At 42.3% G+C, this 14,945-nt stretch overlaps 1 protein-coding gene across 1 annotated transcript in view; it reads right to left on the bottom strand.

Annotated features, from left to right (window-relative positions):
• Nucleotides 1-10,102, bottom strand: part of HIVEP1 (HIVEP zinc finger 1) — a 176,750-nt gene extending 166,648 nt beyond the window's left edge. The window contains exon 1 of the mRNA XM_088471630.1: nucleotides 10,027-10,102. Coding sequence (XP_088327756.1) covers nucleotides 10,027-10,102 — 76 coding nt within the window. The remainder of the gene's footprint in view (nucleotides 1-10,026) is intronic.
• Between the last annotated feature and the right edge of the window lie 4,843 nt (nucleotides 10,103-14,945).

Here is a 14,945-nt window from a genome sequence, read left to right on the forward strand (position 1 = left end):
TAGCTCTATGATTGGGATTTTAAATGCTTGAAAGATCATTACCACAGCCACCGCTTGTTCAGTCGTCTGTAGTTACTTTCAAACTTTGCCTCATATTGTGCCTGTGGAAATTACAGTTACTCTCACCTTTATCAGGCTGGTCATTAGCAAAGCATAATATGGTATTGGAGCTTAATGAAAATATTTATAACAATTGATAAATTAAAAAGTTTTTGATGTTTTACAGACATTGCCTAATTGCATGTGTTATAATAATATACTGAATCATGAACCCCCTACTGTAAATTATAGGAATAATATGTGGCTATAGGGAGTGAGTGCACTGTTGAACACAGATTCCCGATAGTTGGGAATCTGCGCAGGCGCCTGACCCGTACTGTGCATGTGCAGTACGGGTCCTGCATGTTCAAAAGGAAAATGTCAGTGATTGTCAGTCTGCTGCTGTTTGAGTGGAGAGGAGGCAGCGATGGCCCCAGTTTCCCAAAACGGAGACGCGTCGGCGCCGTTGGGGGTGGGGGGAAAAAAGGCCAGGATCTCAGTCAGCTGACTTGGAGATATCCTGGCATCTTTCATCTGCGGTGGACGGCTTGCGTGACCCCATGGGTTACTTAGCCGGACAATGTTATCGCAGATTATCCGATGCTGCTTTGTACAACGCAGCTCGGATAAATAATGATGCCTCCTGCTGCATTACCATAATTGCAAGGACGGAATTGCAAAGCTGCTTGCGTGCAGCTTTGCAATTCCGTCCTAAGATGAATCAGGCCCATAGTTTGGTTTGCTGCAAATTCCAACTGGTCAATAACAAAATAGGAAACAATGTTTGTTTTTGATAAAACTGACAATATGTCTATTGTGCAAGAATGATGTTTACATTATTATGTAATTACATTCTACAATATGTCATGTCACTGCAGCCAAAACACTAGTAAATGTTTCTTTATAACACAGCTATAGTTGGGTTATTTCTAGTCTAACAATGTTTAAACTATCACAATCTCTTGTAAAAACAATGTATAAATACAATTTGTAAAATATTGCAGTGGGTTAGATAAAACAATTAACACTAGTCCCATGGGGATGTAGTTGGCATCCCGGCGCACACAATGCTGGCGGTCAGAATCCCGGCACCAGAATCACGACAGCAGTCAGAATCCAGACGGCTGTGATTTCGACAGTGAGCATTGAGTTAAGTTTAGGGTTAGGCAAAAGGGGGAGGGTTAAGCTGCAGGAAAGGTGAGTTAGGGTTCGGAGAAGAGTTACATTACTTCCCTGTATTCCAACCTTCGGGATTACGCTGCCAAGATTCTGACCGCCGGCGTAATCAGCCCTGTGATCGCGTACCCAACCTGTCCCATATTATGACATCAAGTGAATCAGGAGGGAGTTTGCATATTGCGTGAATGTGCACCCCTGAGAAATGCGAGATCCAATTAGAAAAGCCAATTTGCGGTACTCGCGGTGAGATTGTGCGTCTTTTCAGGGAGAAGTGCACGAAAAAGTGGGAAAATCATCCTGAACCCCCAAAAAGTGATTTCTCACAGTATATTAGCCCGACATCTACGCTCCGCTCCTGGGGGAGGTGACATTTCCCTTTTCTTCCATGGGGAGGAACACAGGAAATGTAGGTCTGTCGGCTGCGCATACATTGCCCGATGCAGCCGACAGTTTACCTCATAAATATCGCATCTGACGGGTATGCTGGACAATCCAGCATGCCCGACCGAACAATATTTAACCCCCGGTCACCCGCACACACGCTACAATTATCGGGGCAATCCACCCGATATCCACGGATCGCCCCGATAATTGTAGCGTGTATGGCCAGCACAAGTGATGCTATTTAAACCCCTTCAAGTGCTTGATTATGCATTGGGCAGTGTGTACCAGAGGTTCTGCACTGTGTCCCGACATTTTAAACTTAAAATAAGGATTTTCCCTACATTTTCACCTGCTCACAAAACAAAGCAAATTCCCTTTGAAAAATCAATGAGTTTGGGACTGAATTGCAAATGGCGTTTGCAGTGCGAGTGTGCTGTGAGAACGACTTGCAAGACCCAACTCGCACATAACTGAATTGACCCCTATAAATACAAATGTATTTGATCTATTTTTAACAAAGTATGTCTTCTGCCATTTACAAACATTTAATGATGTGTAAATCCTGATTACAGGCCCAGCACTACCAATAGGCAGCTGCCTAATGCACCCACCCCACCTCTGCCCTTCTGATCAACTGTAATGTTGAGGCTTTTCCTGACAAGATAGGTACTTCTCAGCAGTCTCTGTCAGTGGGAGGACAGAGCCTGATTCAACAGAGGACACTGATGCGATCGCAGTAGCGAAAATATGCTAATAGTTGTAAAGCTTACCTGGGCTTAGGAACGCCCACTGCTGCCTTCTCATCAACGTACAATGTCGCGTACCTGCATATGTGGCCATTGCAGCAGGTCTGACCTGTCTCAAATACTGCAGTTCTCCTCACACACAGAGGTCTCTTGCTGCAGAAGCAATCTTAATGGCTAATTTATGCACCCCTACGGAACGCCGTTTAAACGATCAGACACACATGCGTTCACCTAACCACCCCACACACCCTGACCAAAATATTTACATTGCAAATGATTCCTATGTGTGTACGTAAATGGAAAGCTATATGATGCATGCGCAGTGCTACTTATACGCAATGGCAAATAATTCCCTGATCTATGTAAATCACAGAATTGCGTCTGCTGCTGAATCAGCTGAGAAGGTCTCATCACATGCGTCCGCGCCACCCCGCTGTGTTCCCCAGATTTTGAAGAGGTTATCTGTTCTGCACTTGTGGATCTCCTCTGACTCCTCGGACCTCCCTGCAGTGATGTGGCAGTCTGGGACTGCCGACTTAACCGCCGGATTCACGCCCCAGAATGCAGTGCGAACAGCATTCTAGAGCGCATGCGCCAGGACAGAAGTGTGAGGAGGGGAACTATTTGGCTGATCCCTGCAAGTGTTGAGATCAGCTGCAGCAGGGGAGAAGGATCATCAGTCTCCCATGACATGCGTTCTGCATGTGGGGGAGGGCAAGATAAAGTAATTAAGCTGGTGGAGGCTGATGTAAAAAAAAAAAAAAAATTATTTTAAAAAATTTACTGTGGTTACAGGGGAGGAGAGGGATGCAAAAAAAACAACCGTGTCCGCAGCACCCTGCAAATCCTCCCAAAACACGATATTTGGTTGGAGTAAACCATTATATTCATACCCCCCAAGCATTCAACTTCCCTGGATTGGGACATGATCACCCCCTCTCATCACTTGGAGCTGAAGCTTTGTGTGAGGATCGTTTATATTATTTGCTTAACAGTGATGTTGGTTGATAATTTTAATATCGGTTTATGTTTCACATTATATTGTGTTTTTTTTGTTAAGGATAAAGTTTTAGAGACAAATTGTAATCTCTGACGTCTCTCTACTTCAGTGTAGACTCACTACCCCTTTATTTATCTATTTAATTTTTATTTGTAGGGTTTCTGAAACCCTTTTTGACCAAGTACTGATCTGCTTTTTAATTTATTACACATTACACGGAGTCTCACGGTGACTAAAAGGCACAGTCATTAGTAAGGTCAAACAGTCTGGCAACGATTTGGAAAGAACCGGCTGCACTGTGAGGTGCTGGTAGACTGTCACATACTGTACCGCGGAGCTGTTGACCTGACGAGACATGATTAAAGTGTCACTGCTGCTATATGGGAGCAAAGTTGTCATTAACGCAGATTGGCAAGTAGCAAGTATCTGTGGATCCCTCAGTGAAAAATATTGCGATACTGTAGCCTAAAAGTTACTATGGGATAATGCCAGTTCAAGATAGTGTTAGCTACCAGCAGGACCATATAGAGCGGTGCCAGACCGGAGTACTGTAGAGGCTGTGGTCTAATTGTGAGGCTTGGCCAAACCCCCTACAAAAAAAGTAATGAAAATAGTAATTGTGGTGCTGTGAAGTGGCGTTGTGCGCCACACAGGGGACGCCTTGCTCCCCCTCAGCCAGGGTAAATCCCCCTCCCCCCTATACATCTGGTGCAGACCCGGAGTCCTCCAACAAGCCCGGGACCAGGTAATTAGTATCCCCCTTGGCACTCCTGGCTAGCAGGGGCAAAGAGAGAGTCCACAGCAAATATTTCCAGTATTTGCAACAGTACCGCATAATACAGATGTCCTTCCTCACTTCGATTGAGAGCTGCCAGTTCCTGTGCAACTCGACCACGTCGTGCCTCTTTTAGGCCGCGAATGCATCTTATTCGCAATGAGATGTGAATAAGATGCACAAGCAGACTACCCTGATTAATATATGCAGCATGTGTATGTAAATTTTGCTTGATAAAGAGATCGCTATGGGGGAGATGTATCAAATCTTCTAAAGAGAACACATGGAGAAGTTGCCCATAGCGACCAAACAGCTTATAGCGATCACTTTATACATTCTATAACATAACTAGATGCTGATGTCTTGTTATGGCCAATTTCTCCATCTGTCGGCTTTGATACATCTCCTCCTATGTGTTTGGGGAGCAATCTATTGAATTTTTTCTGAACTATTCAAAATAGGCATAACCTGATGCGCTTCTTCCGCTACCACATGATTTTATATATCAAATCCACACTACTGTGGACATTAAGAGCCACATCTCACATTTTAGTATAGCATCTTATTAAAGCTAGGTACACACTTGTACAATGATACTTTCAATTACACTTTTTTCCACGATTACACTCGCAAGTCCTCATCATAGTGGCGATTCATGTGTAAAGGGGCCTATCCATTAGCAGATAAATTGAATGACTGAACGATATATCGTTCAGTCGTCCAATTTATCTGCTAATGGATAGGTCCTGAATGATGACAGATGCGCACTCCCGCGGGCGATAAATTTTATCTTTCATCTCTCCAACGTGTTGGTCAATTATCGCATATCGCTGCCAGAGATTAGAAATATCTGACAGTTTATATGCGGCAAACTACTAACGACATTAACAGCAGCTACAAAGTACTGGAGAGAACACAATCCGCACCCTGAATGATGTCATGCAATATCGTTCATCTTTTGCAAAAATCTGTCATGTACATGACAGATATATTTCAGTACAGCCACCGGAATTTTGAATAGATATCTTTTGTCTTTCATCGTTCAGAAAACCATCTGCTAATGGATAGGCCCCTTAACACACCTTTACAATCTAACTTGCGATCCAGGAAACTCATCTGCTGAAAAGACACAAAGTCGACGCTGTTGCTGGAGGGCATGGGCAGGAGCATAGGACGTTCTGTGGAAAGTGCCTTTACTACACTTTTTGTCCAATATTGTACCATCAAATCTGATGAAAAAGACACTGCACATAAAAAAACCTGATCTCTCAATGTGACCAGTTAAACATGAAGTTAACATAAAATGAAGATTATCCATTTTCTTAATTTATTTCACTTTTTAAAAAAAATACAGCGTTAGTGCCATATTCACTTATCCCCATATTCAATTTCAAAGACTTTTTCGCAGGTGCGAAAAGTCTTTGAAAAATAACGGGGATAAGTTTTCACCATGTTTATGTGGCGAAAAAAAGTGCAGAATTTGGGGTTTTGGGGTGCAGAATAAAAAAAAAAATAGCCTGCAGCCTTTGGAATGTCCCCTTAAAGTAATCTGTGTCAAAATTTTTTTTACAAAGTTCCTCAGGACACCCCAAAAAAGATACTTTACTTTTGGGGGCAAAAAAAAAATATTGGGGGACAAACTTCTAAACTAGCGAAACTGATTCCGGGGGGGTTCCCAAGTATGCAGCAGTTGGTTTCTAGAATGCGGCTGGTAGCGGAAGGTGCATTTTTGAAGAATTTAAAAAAATCACTTTAGGGACTTAAAAATATGCTTGCACCCATTTTCATGTACCCCAAATTTGATGGGACTAGTTATTTCACCCCCCCCCCCAAAAAAAAAAATGCTATTCTTCATCACAGGCGCATTTATGCACCTGCCGCGGCTATTTAAAATCGGGGGTACCCATAGTGATCTCCCATGTCAGACCATCTTTTGGGGGGTGACAGGCTGATTTCCCCAAAAGTGACAGGACTTTACAATACTTGCCTTTCCGCCAGGTCCCGTTTTCGCAGGATCTTATTTGAATACGGGGATAAGCAGGCACACGATACTTTATCCCAGAAAAAATGGCGATGATGGCGAAAAGTCTGACCTCGGACTTTTCGCCTCAAATTTAATATGGCCTTTAGTGGTAGTAGGGATGTATTCCAAAGGTCAACAATAACAATGTCATCATTCATAATGTCAACACCAAATGTCGACTTATGTTGTCGATAGGAAACTGGCCGACATTCTCAGGAGAAGGTAAGGCACTGCTGGGCCACCAGGACGAAATGTTGACATTTTAACATTTCGACATTTCATCACTGTCTACATGATAAATTTCGACATTTCGAACCCAACCCCTGGTGCTATAATCAGAGTATGTCTGTGTAACAGCAGAAGGTTTCACAAAAACACAGTAGCTAGAGTTGCAATGAGTATCTTAATGATCCAGTTATCCTCTAACACATTGCAGGTTTTAAAGTAAGAGAAAGCGGTTACAAAAATACAGAAATTCAAATATCTCAAAAATCTTTAATCACAATCAAACAGAAAAATTTACTAACAAAACAGTATTCTTCTATTTATATTGGGTATAAGTTACATCCAGTAATTATTATTAACAAATGAAAAACCTGTTTTTCGGGAACAAAAATAATGGTAACAACCTGCACCTGACGGGGGTAAGTTGTTACGGGGTTGGGGTAAATTGTTACAGATAAAATAATCTATACAAAATCTTAATATAAAAAGCGTTCATTAGAAAACTTTGTACATTTATCCCAAGATCACATTTGGCATATATTTTTAATATTGTCTGATGACAATGACAGACATTACTCATCGACCACACTGCCGATTTCTGATTCGCAATTCGTGCAAGTTAATTCTACTGCATCACCTCTTACGCAACCAATATGAGCCCACCCTTTACATGCAATACACTGGACCCACTCCTGGCCATGTCTCGACAGGAGCCCTGCTCTGCTCTGTCTTTGTAGCTGCGCACCCCCGGCTCACAAAAAACTCACTCTCCCTCTCCGGGTAAAAAAGAAAAGGCCCGCTGCTCAACTACAGCGGAGTAGGGAGGCAGCCTGCTGTGCTACCCCCAGCAAGTGGCGCCCCTAGACACGTGCCTCGTGCCTAGTGGGAAATCCGCCACTGACTGTGGGGCACGTTGTTACAAGTAACAACTTGCCTCAGATATTGTGTAACAACTTGCCCTAAGTGATATCAGATAACCGAGATGGCCATAGTTCGATTTCCGTGCTTCAATATACGATTATAACAATGACAATAAATACACTAATGCTCTGTGGTTCTAAGAAAATGAATGATATACCCTTACCTTTAACAGTCCAGCCAAGATAAGACTTCAAATCTAGGTGAAAAATATTACTTTGGAATAAGAAAAACGAGTCTGTTTAGGTACCTATTACATAAACACGTCTGTGTTAGCGTCATTTCGCTGAGCACTGACGGAAACATGTTCAAACTTGTTCCCAGTCGCACGGTCCGCACCATGGTTGTAGTTTTAGATTAGTTGTAACCGCTTGCCTCTGCAACAACTAGCCCCGCCTTCCCCTACTGGTTCATCACGCCAGACACTTAAAAACTGTAATAACTAGCCTGGGCAGCCACAATGTAGGAGAAAGCCCAAGTTATTAATTTAATCTAGAAGGGTGAATATGGTGCCATCCACCATACAAATATTGCCTTATCAACAGAAAAATTGCAGTCTAACAGAATATTTATCAATGGTGTAACCAGACCTATTCATCTCTAAGGCCAATTATACATAGACTTGGTTCATAGCTACTTGTAAAAGGAGAACAGAGAGCAGAAAGGACAACATCAGACTAAAGTGCAAGAAGCCATATTAGGGATCATGGTGACCGCTGGTTACCAGGGTCTATCATACTTGTGATTGTCTTCTAGAGTATAGAAGACCTCTTCATAGCCTAGTCTGCAAAAAAAAAAAATGCATTCAAATAGAATATATAGCTTTAACAGTGTTTTCTTAAAGTCCCTATCATTAGTTAGTTCAATATAGGAAGTGATGTGTCTCTAAATTGGGTTTGAAGCCTATGATTCGGTTGTAAATAAAATAGAATATCATGGGGCAGATTCAATGTTGGGAATAAAGCACACACACAAAAAAGTAGCAACTTTACACCTTGGCAAATCCATGTTGAACTGCAGGTGGGGCAGATTTAAAATGTGCAGAAAGATTTAGATTTTGCAAGGGGATGTCTTAGCTCAACACTAAATTGCAGTAGGAATGGCCATAACATCAATGGCCATCTCTACTGTGGAGCACCGCAAGCTATGGACCAATCAAGTTTGGCGTGGGACTTATCAACGTGAGGCTTAGCAATGCATATAAAACGTTGAAGAACTGTTAATTATCCATTGACTTTTGTTTTTTCTGCTTCAATAACATAGTACCATGTTTAATTTATACTATTTTATAAAAATGTTTCTACTGTACCAAATGGGAAAAAATGGAATTGGTTCACTTTAATTCTGAACGCACCATTTAATTGGTTCACTTTCCACCTGTATTTGCACCAGGTGGAAAGTTACTCCTTTTTGCTTTATTCTCAAATCAGAATTAGGTCCAATATGTTACTATGTAACAGTGTGCCGGACACCAGCTGTCACTTACCGGGTACAGCAACACTGGAGTCCAGGTTGGCGGCGGGCAGTGGATGGGGAGTACCCGGCGTCCACTGCCAGAGTCCCTGCTTCCGGCTTCTCCCTTGCCTGGGCTGCGTATGTAGAGTGCAGGCAGCCGCGGCTCCCCTAGGGTGCGTGCACCGACCTGCAGGGGAATTTAAAGAGATAGGCGCATCAAACGTGACGTCACGTTTGGCACGAGATTTAAACTCCTCTCTATAAGAGGGAGTCTCTGGGCATTAAACAAGTTCCAGAGTATAAAGCTCCATTACCTCACTCCAGCGTCCTTGTTCCTTCTGCTCGTTACGGACCTTGGTTTTGTTCCTGACCTGATATTATCCGATCCCTGGTACCGTCTTGTCCGTTTGGTTCTGACCCGGCGCATTGACTACGTTGTACGCCTTCATCGTACTCCGCTCTACTCCAGAGTTCACCAGCACCTGTACTAGGGAACCTATGCTGAGGGCCGTGGCCTGCCTGTCGGACGCAACTAAGTCCAAACCTCTTTCCGGGGATCCCTGGTGAATACCGCCGGGACATTAGACTCCGCGCCTCAATTCTGGGTCATGTCAATACCAAAGTACAGACTAGCATCCACTATCCACCCGTGAGTTTGTGACAGGCTGATTCGGAGTTGGGAACAAAGTATAAAAGGCAAGCAATCTTGTATCTGGAACAAACCATGCTGCCAGGGGTGTATCAAAACCTATGGGGGCTTCATAGTAAAATTTCCAGTTTATCCATTTTGATTGAAAATTATCTAATATTGGCACTATCTGCCTACTTAGCAACCATGCAGGATTAAATAAATGTTGATTAACATAGTATTCTAAACAAAAATATATATATTTAAAAATGATAAAGTCTCTCTAATCCTGTTTATGATCTAACGTGGTATGTGAGTGGGTATGCACGCTACATTCGCACCCGCAACGCCATAGAATTGCATGGTGCGAACACAGCACACGGCATGGCGTATCGAATGCGGCTAATTGCATGGCGCGATGCGTGCGTTTGTAGCACGATCGGCAAAAGTGCAAGCAGACACATCTGTATATCAGTCAGTGAGGAGAAACAGACAGAGCCGGCCGGTTCAATGACAGTAGATACCCTGCAGCAGCGTCATATAAGATGAATAAATTGCTTAATCCATCGTTTCTAAATTAAACTGAAAATAAAAGGAAGGGAGGTGTCTGAAGGTGTAAGGGTGACAGGACAAAATTTGTTATACAGTCCATACCTGAAGCTGTTCTTTTTCTGAAGATGTTGTTGTTCAGGACCTTAGTGGAAGATCCAAAGTCCATATCAGTAGTCATTATCCAAAGTCAATTAATAAAGCAGGAATTACTCCGAGTGTATCAACACAGGACAAAATGCCATCACAAAATGGCTGCCAGTAGCTGGGCATCCTTTATATAGGGCTGTGACCTTCATTGTGACATCACAATGCATGCAGGCAGTAGCTAGAGATGACTGTAGCTTAGATCGGGATAAAATACTGACGGACCTATGTCCAGCGGTTCAAATCCAGACGTCGGAAGACCGGCAGCAGTGAAGATCACAACAGCTAAAAAGGCAAGTATAAACTAAGCCTACTCCCCCCCCCCCCAACCCTAACCCTCCTTTAGGGGTGCCTAACCCTAACCTCCCCTTAGTGCCTAAACCTAAACCCCCCTAAGTGCCTAAACCTAAACCCCCCTAAGTGCCTAAACCTAACCCACCCCACCCATCCCCGCAGTCTAAACCTAACCTTCCCAGGGGTGCCTAAACCTAAGTGTCCCCCCGGGAGCCCCTAACCCCCCCCCCCCCCCGACCGTCGGCTTTCTGACTGCATCCCTTTAGATCAGCTCTGGGCCTTACCTGCCGCATCTATCTAACATCAGTAAATGTTTGTGAAGGCTGTTGCTTCCTTGTTGAAACTCTGGTCTTCACCAGTGAACCCTGCATGGAGATTTGGGCTTTGCAGATGGAAGGCTGTATACCTTTGCCATGCCTCCAGATGTGGCAGGCTGGTGCAGCTACAAAGAACGATCATCAAGCTGTGTCTGGTACACAAATGGACTGCAGAAGGGAAAATCAAAACAAGCAACATACAGAATAGATCATACTGAATTCTGAAAGAGCTAATTAGTTTCCCAAGAGAGGTGGTATAGACAGAAAAAAGGTAGAGCACCTAGGACTGAGCCTCTTGGTACTCCAAACGAGAGGTTGTGGATCAAGTGACGTGAACTCTGAAAGAGCAATTTGATAAGTAGGATGATAATCAGGATAAGACAGTGCCCTGAAGACCTAGGGATTGTAGATTTTTATGAGACGAGACTGGTCAACATTGTGTTTGCGTACAACTCTGAATCAGGCCCTAAAGCCTGAAAATGACAGCACCAAGGGCACGTGTCCCGCTCGAACCCCCCCCCCCCCCCCCTAGATACACCACTGAATGCGAGGTATACACTGGAACAACGGATCGGCCGGTCAACTTGTCTAATAATTTGGTACAGATTATACACAAACGATTTTGTAAAAACACACTTACCAATCAGCGTTACAATATGTCTGCCCAGAAGAACCAGTTCTGATGTCATTTTCACTGGTTCCTGTGGACATGCTGTCATTCATTTGATCCCGTGTACACACAAGCAGATGTGAACAATATATCTGCAAGATATATATTATCTGCCGTGCAGCACGGTAAAGCGATATATTTGTGAAAGACATTGTTCACAGATATATTGTGTGTATACACAGCCAGATAGTCGGGACGATGTATCGTTTGTCGGCTGTACAAACAAATTATTATCCAGTTTGTGCCCAGTATAAATCTATGCACATTTTACATATGTACCACCTACACTACAACATGGTTTTACCAAGGTACAAAATTATGTGCTCTTTTTTGCTTTACTCCCATTACAGAATAATCCCCTATGGGGCATAATTCAATGTTAAAAAGTAAATTGTTACCACCTCACATTACAGAGTGAGCTCCTCCCACATTAGTGACACAATGTCCTGATGTGTGATAATAAGGTAAAAGAGCTTATTTTGCAGGCATCTGAGTAATTGGGACTTCAAAGTACCCAGGTGCATGAATCAACCAATACCCACACAGGGACACAAAGTAGTCAGTCATGTCTGAATTTTTAGTTGGAGAATTACCTCCTTCCTAACAACAGAAGACGAAGTAAGAGCTTTATTTCCAAAGAATTGCTAGGAAGCCTGTAGGAGTGCAAACAGGTGCAAAATGTGTCCTACATCATCTGAAAATGACACTGCTTTATGGCAATCGAGCACTGTGTGAAATTTTTTGAATTGGGGCACAGATGTGGCATTTTATGAATTGCACATATGTGGGGCATATGAATTGTGAACACTGCTGTTTGATATTATGCATCTCACCATATTGAGTAAAATTTAAATCTAAAACCATTAAAAAGACTTATTTCAAGATATTTTAATTAGTATTAGTTTCTTAAAGTGTTGTCTAATTGCTGGGAGGAAAACATTTTGTGACCCTCTGTACAAAGTAATTTTCCTTATATGGGACTCCAAGAAAAAGTTTGTAGGACCCTGCTTTAGAACAATATTTTTCTCACAGTTGCCAAATCAAGAATGGTTATAGTATGAGATTTTATGGCACATTAAAGGAAACATAAAAAATCATGTTATAATAAAATATACTACAGGTACATAGAAATATTTTACAAACATTGCCTATGAGGGCCTACATTTGTTACAGCTGTTTTTTTAGCTATCCTTTTCCAAAGCCAGTGCACGAACACATAGGCTTACTTGTAAATGCGGTCTATTTACTAAACTTTGAATGGAGATAAAGTGAACACAGATAAAGTAACAGCCAATCAGCTCTTAACTGCCATGTCACAGGCTGTTTAAAAAATGACAGTTAGGAGCTGGTTGGTTGTTACTTTAACTCTGTTCACTTTATCTTCATCCAAGGCTTAGTAAATAGGCCCCAATGTCTGTTAATTTGACGCATTAGTGGATTCAAATATTGTATGTTAATCTGAACAAATAAAGATGATAATTTTTAATTTATAAAAGGTATTTACTTACTAGAGAGATTTGCTGATATACAATGATATATAATAAATAATCATCTGGTAGCAATCTTCCATTTACTCATTACAGATGACTTATACGTAGACATTGGTAAAGCAATCAAAATGTCAGTTCCCACTCATTATTAGAGGCAAATGTATAGAAACAGGGTCCTCTGTGTAGAAGAAAATTAACTAAAGTAATTTTGCAGAGTAAATCCCCCCCCCCCCCAAAAAAAATAATATATATCTACCATTTACAGTCAAGGTTTGTTTTTATTTTATTAATTTCACACAGTCTGTTGATCCTTTAGACCTTTCATTGAAATTGTATCCTGGCGATCCACAATGTGATTGAAAAAATAAATAAGAAAAAAAATCTACTTCCCAAAGCATGTGACTAACCTGTCCTATTTAATGTACTATTACTACTTCTTGTGCACTGTGTACTCTGCAACAGAGTACCTAAAATGAGACTATCAATAACACTTCACTTTTTAAACTATAACTTATTTGACTTTTCTTTGGTTTGCAAATATGAAGCTAAATAAATGAATACATTCTGCACTGGAGAATAGATAATATAGTGAACTACACATAAAATAAAAGGCACAATGAACTGGTTAGATTCTGTACTCTCAATGGAGGTGATGGAGCTGCAGAATCCAAAGAGAGGGAGTTCCGACTATCGCTGGTAATGTGTTTTGAGTTATTGTTGATGGTTTGTATGTGTCACACATCAGGGAGTTAGTCCCCTTTACCCAATTCAGCGCTTGCCTCCTCAGTGCCATCTGGGTCCATTCTGGAGTCTCTGTGCAATGTGGCTTATCTGCCATTTCTGAGGTGCATGGATGACACCATCTTGGTGTGAGTCACCTGACAATTTCCAACCAACCGAATTCCAGATGCTCCAATCATATGTCTGACCAGCACATCTATGCTTAGGGCACCCTATTTAAACTTGACACCTCTCACTAACTACGGCCTGAACACCACCTCCAAGCTATGTTTTCTGCTTTTCCAGTGTCCGTCTCAAGTTGTCCGTTTCAGTCTACAAAGTCGCTATCTGTCTCCAGTTGTTCACTAAAGCCTGCTAGGGCACCTGCCATCAGCTAACCAGGACGCCTCGGTTCCCAATTACCGGCAACGCTTGTCCTGACATCTGTCTCCAGATCTCCTAGTCGGCTACTCATCTCTGCTCAGCATTCCTTCACATCCACATAGTAGTAGCAGATCTGCATGAGTATCCTAAAACCGCCCAGCTTCATCCACTGTCCTGATAAGGCGGCCAGCCCTAATGCTCCTGACCTGAGCCAACAAGATTCCAAAATCCTAACAGTATGAGTGTTTATGGTCAATAAGTGCGGTAAATAAGAATGTTCTGATACAATGTAATTAAAAATGATATTGGTTTATTAAATCAATATGGGTAAAAAAAATACAATGCTCTTGGGGACACGTTTAGCATTGGGGGATTGGCCTGTTGGTCACAGTTAGGATTGTGCTTCTCAATAACCTTCCCACAGAAAGGGGATTCAGACAAACTTTCAGGGAATGTTCTTCCGTATCTTTTGTGCAATTTACCATACGTGCCCCCTTTCTGTTCAGCCTATGGTGAGGGTTAATGACACAGGGGATATTGAACGGAAATTCAAGTGAAGCGTCCTGCATTTGAGTTGAACTTACCGGTAAGTATGATGTGGGAATACTCAACAGCCCTGGTGTTATGATTTACTTGCATAAAGGGTGGGTATTATGGAGTTCAAGATGGTGGAAGCGGAGGTCTCAGGTATGCAACACACGGGTGCAGGAAGCAATAGGAGACCCAGTATTGGACAGTTCTGGTGGGATAGCAGCCTGTGGATGGCGATATGCACCAGATGCCTTTCTTGTGGGTGAGGAACTCTCAGACAGGTTTAACTCCTTGGGCATACATACTGTGAGAAGGTTATTGGGAAGCACAATTTTAGCTGTGATTAACATGCCAAACCACGCCGGATTGAGCCCACCTCCCAAGGCTATATGCGTCCCCAAGAACAGTGTTTTTTTGTTTTTACACAACTTAATTTAATAAACAACTCAAAATTTTTCATTACATATCATC

The sequence above is a fragment of the Taudactylus pleione genome, unplaced genomic scaffold, assembly GCF_031769625.1.
Source record: "Taudactylus pleione unplaced genomic scaffold, aTauple2 ptg000116l, whole genome shotgun sequence".
Lineage (NCBI taxonomy): Eukaryota > Metazoa > Chordata > Amphibia > Anura > Myobatrachidae > Taudactylus > Taudactylus pleione.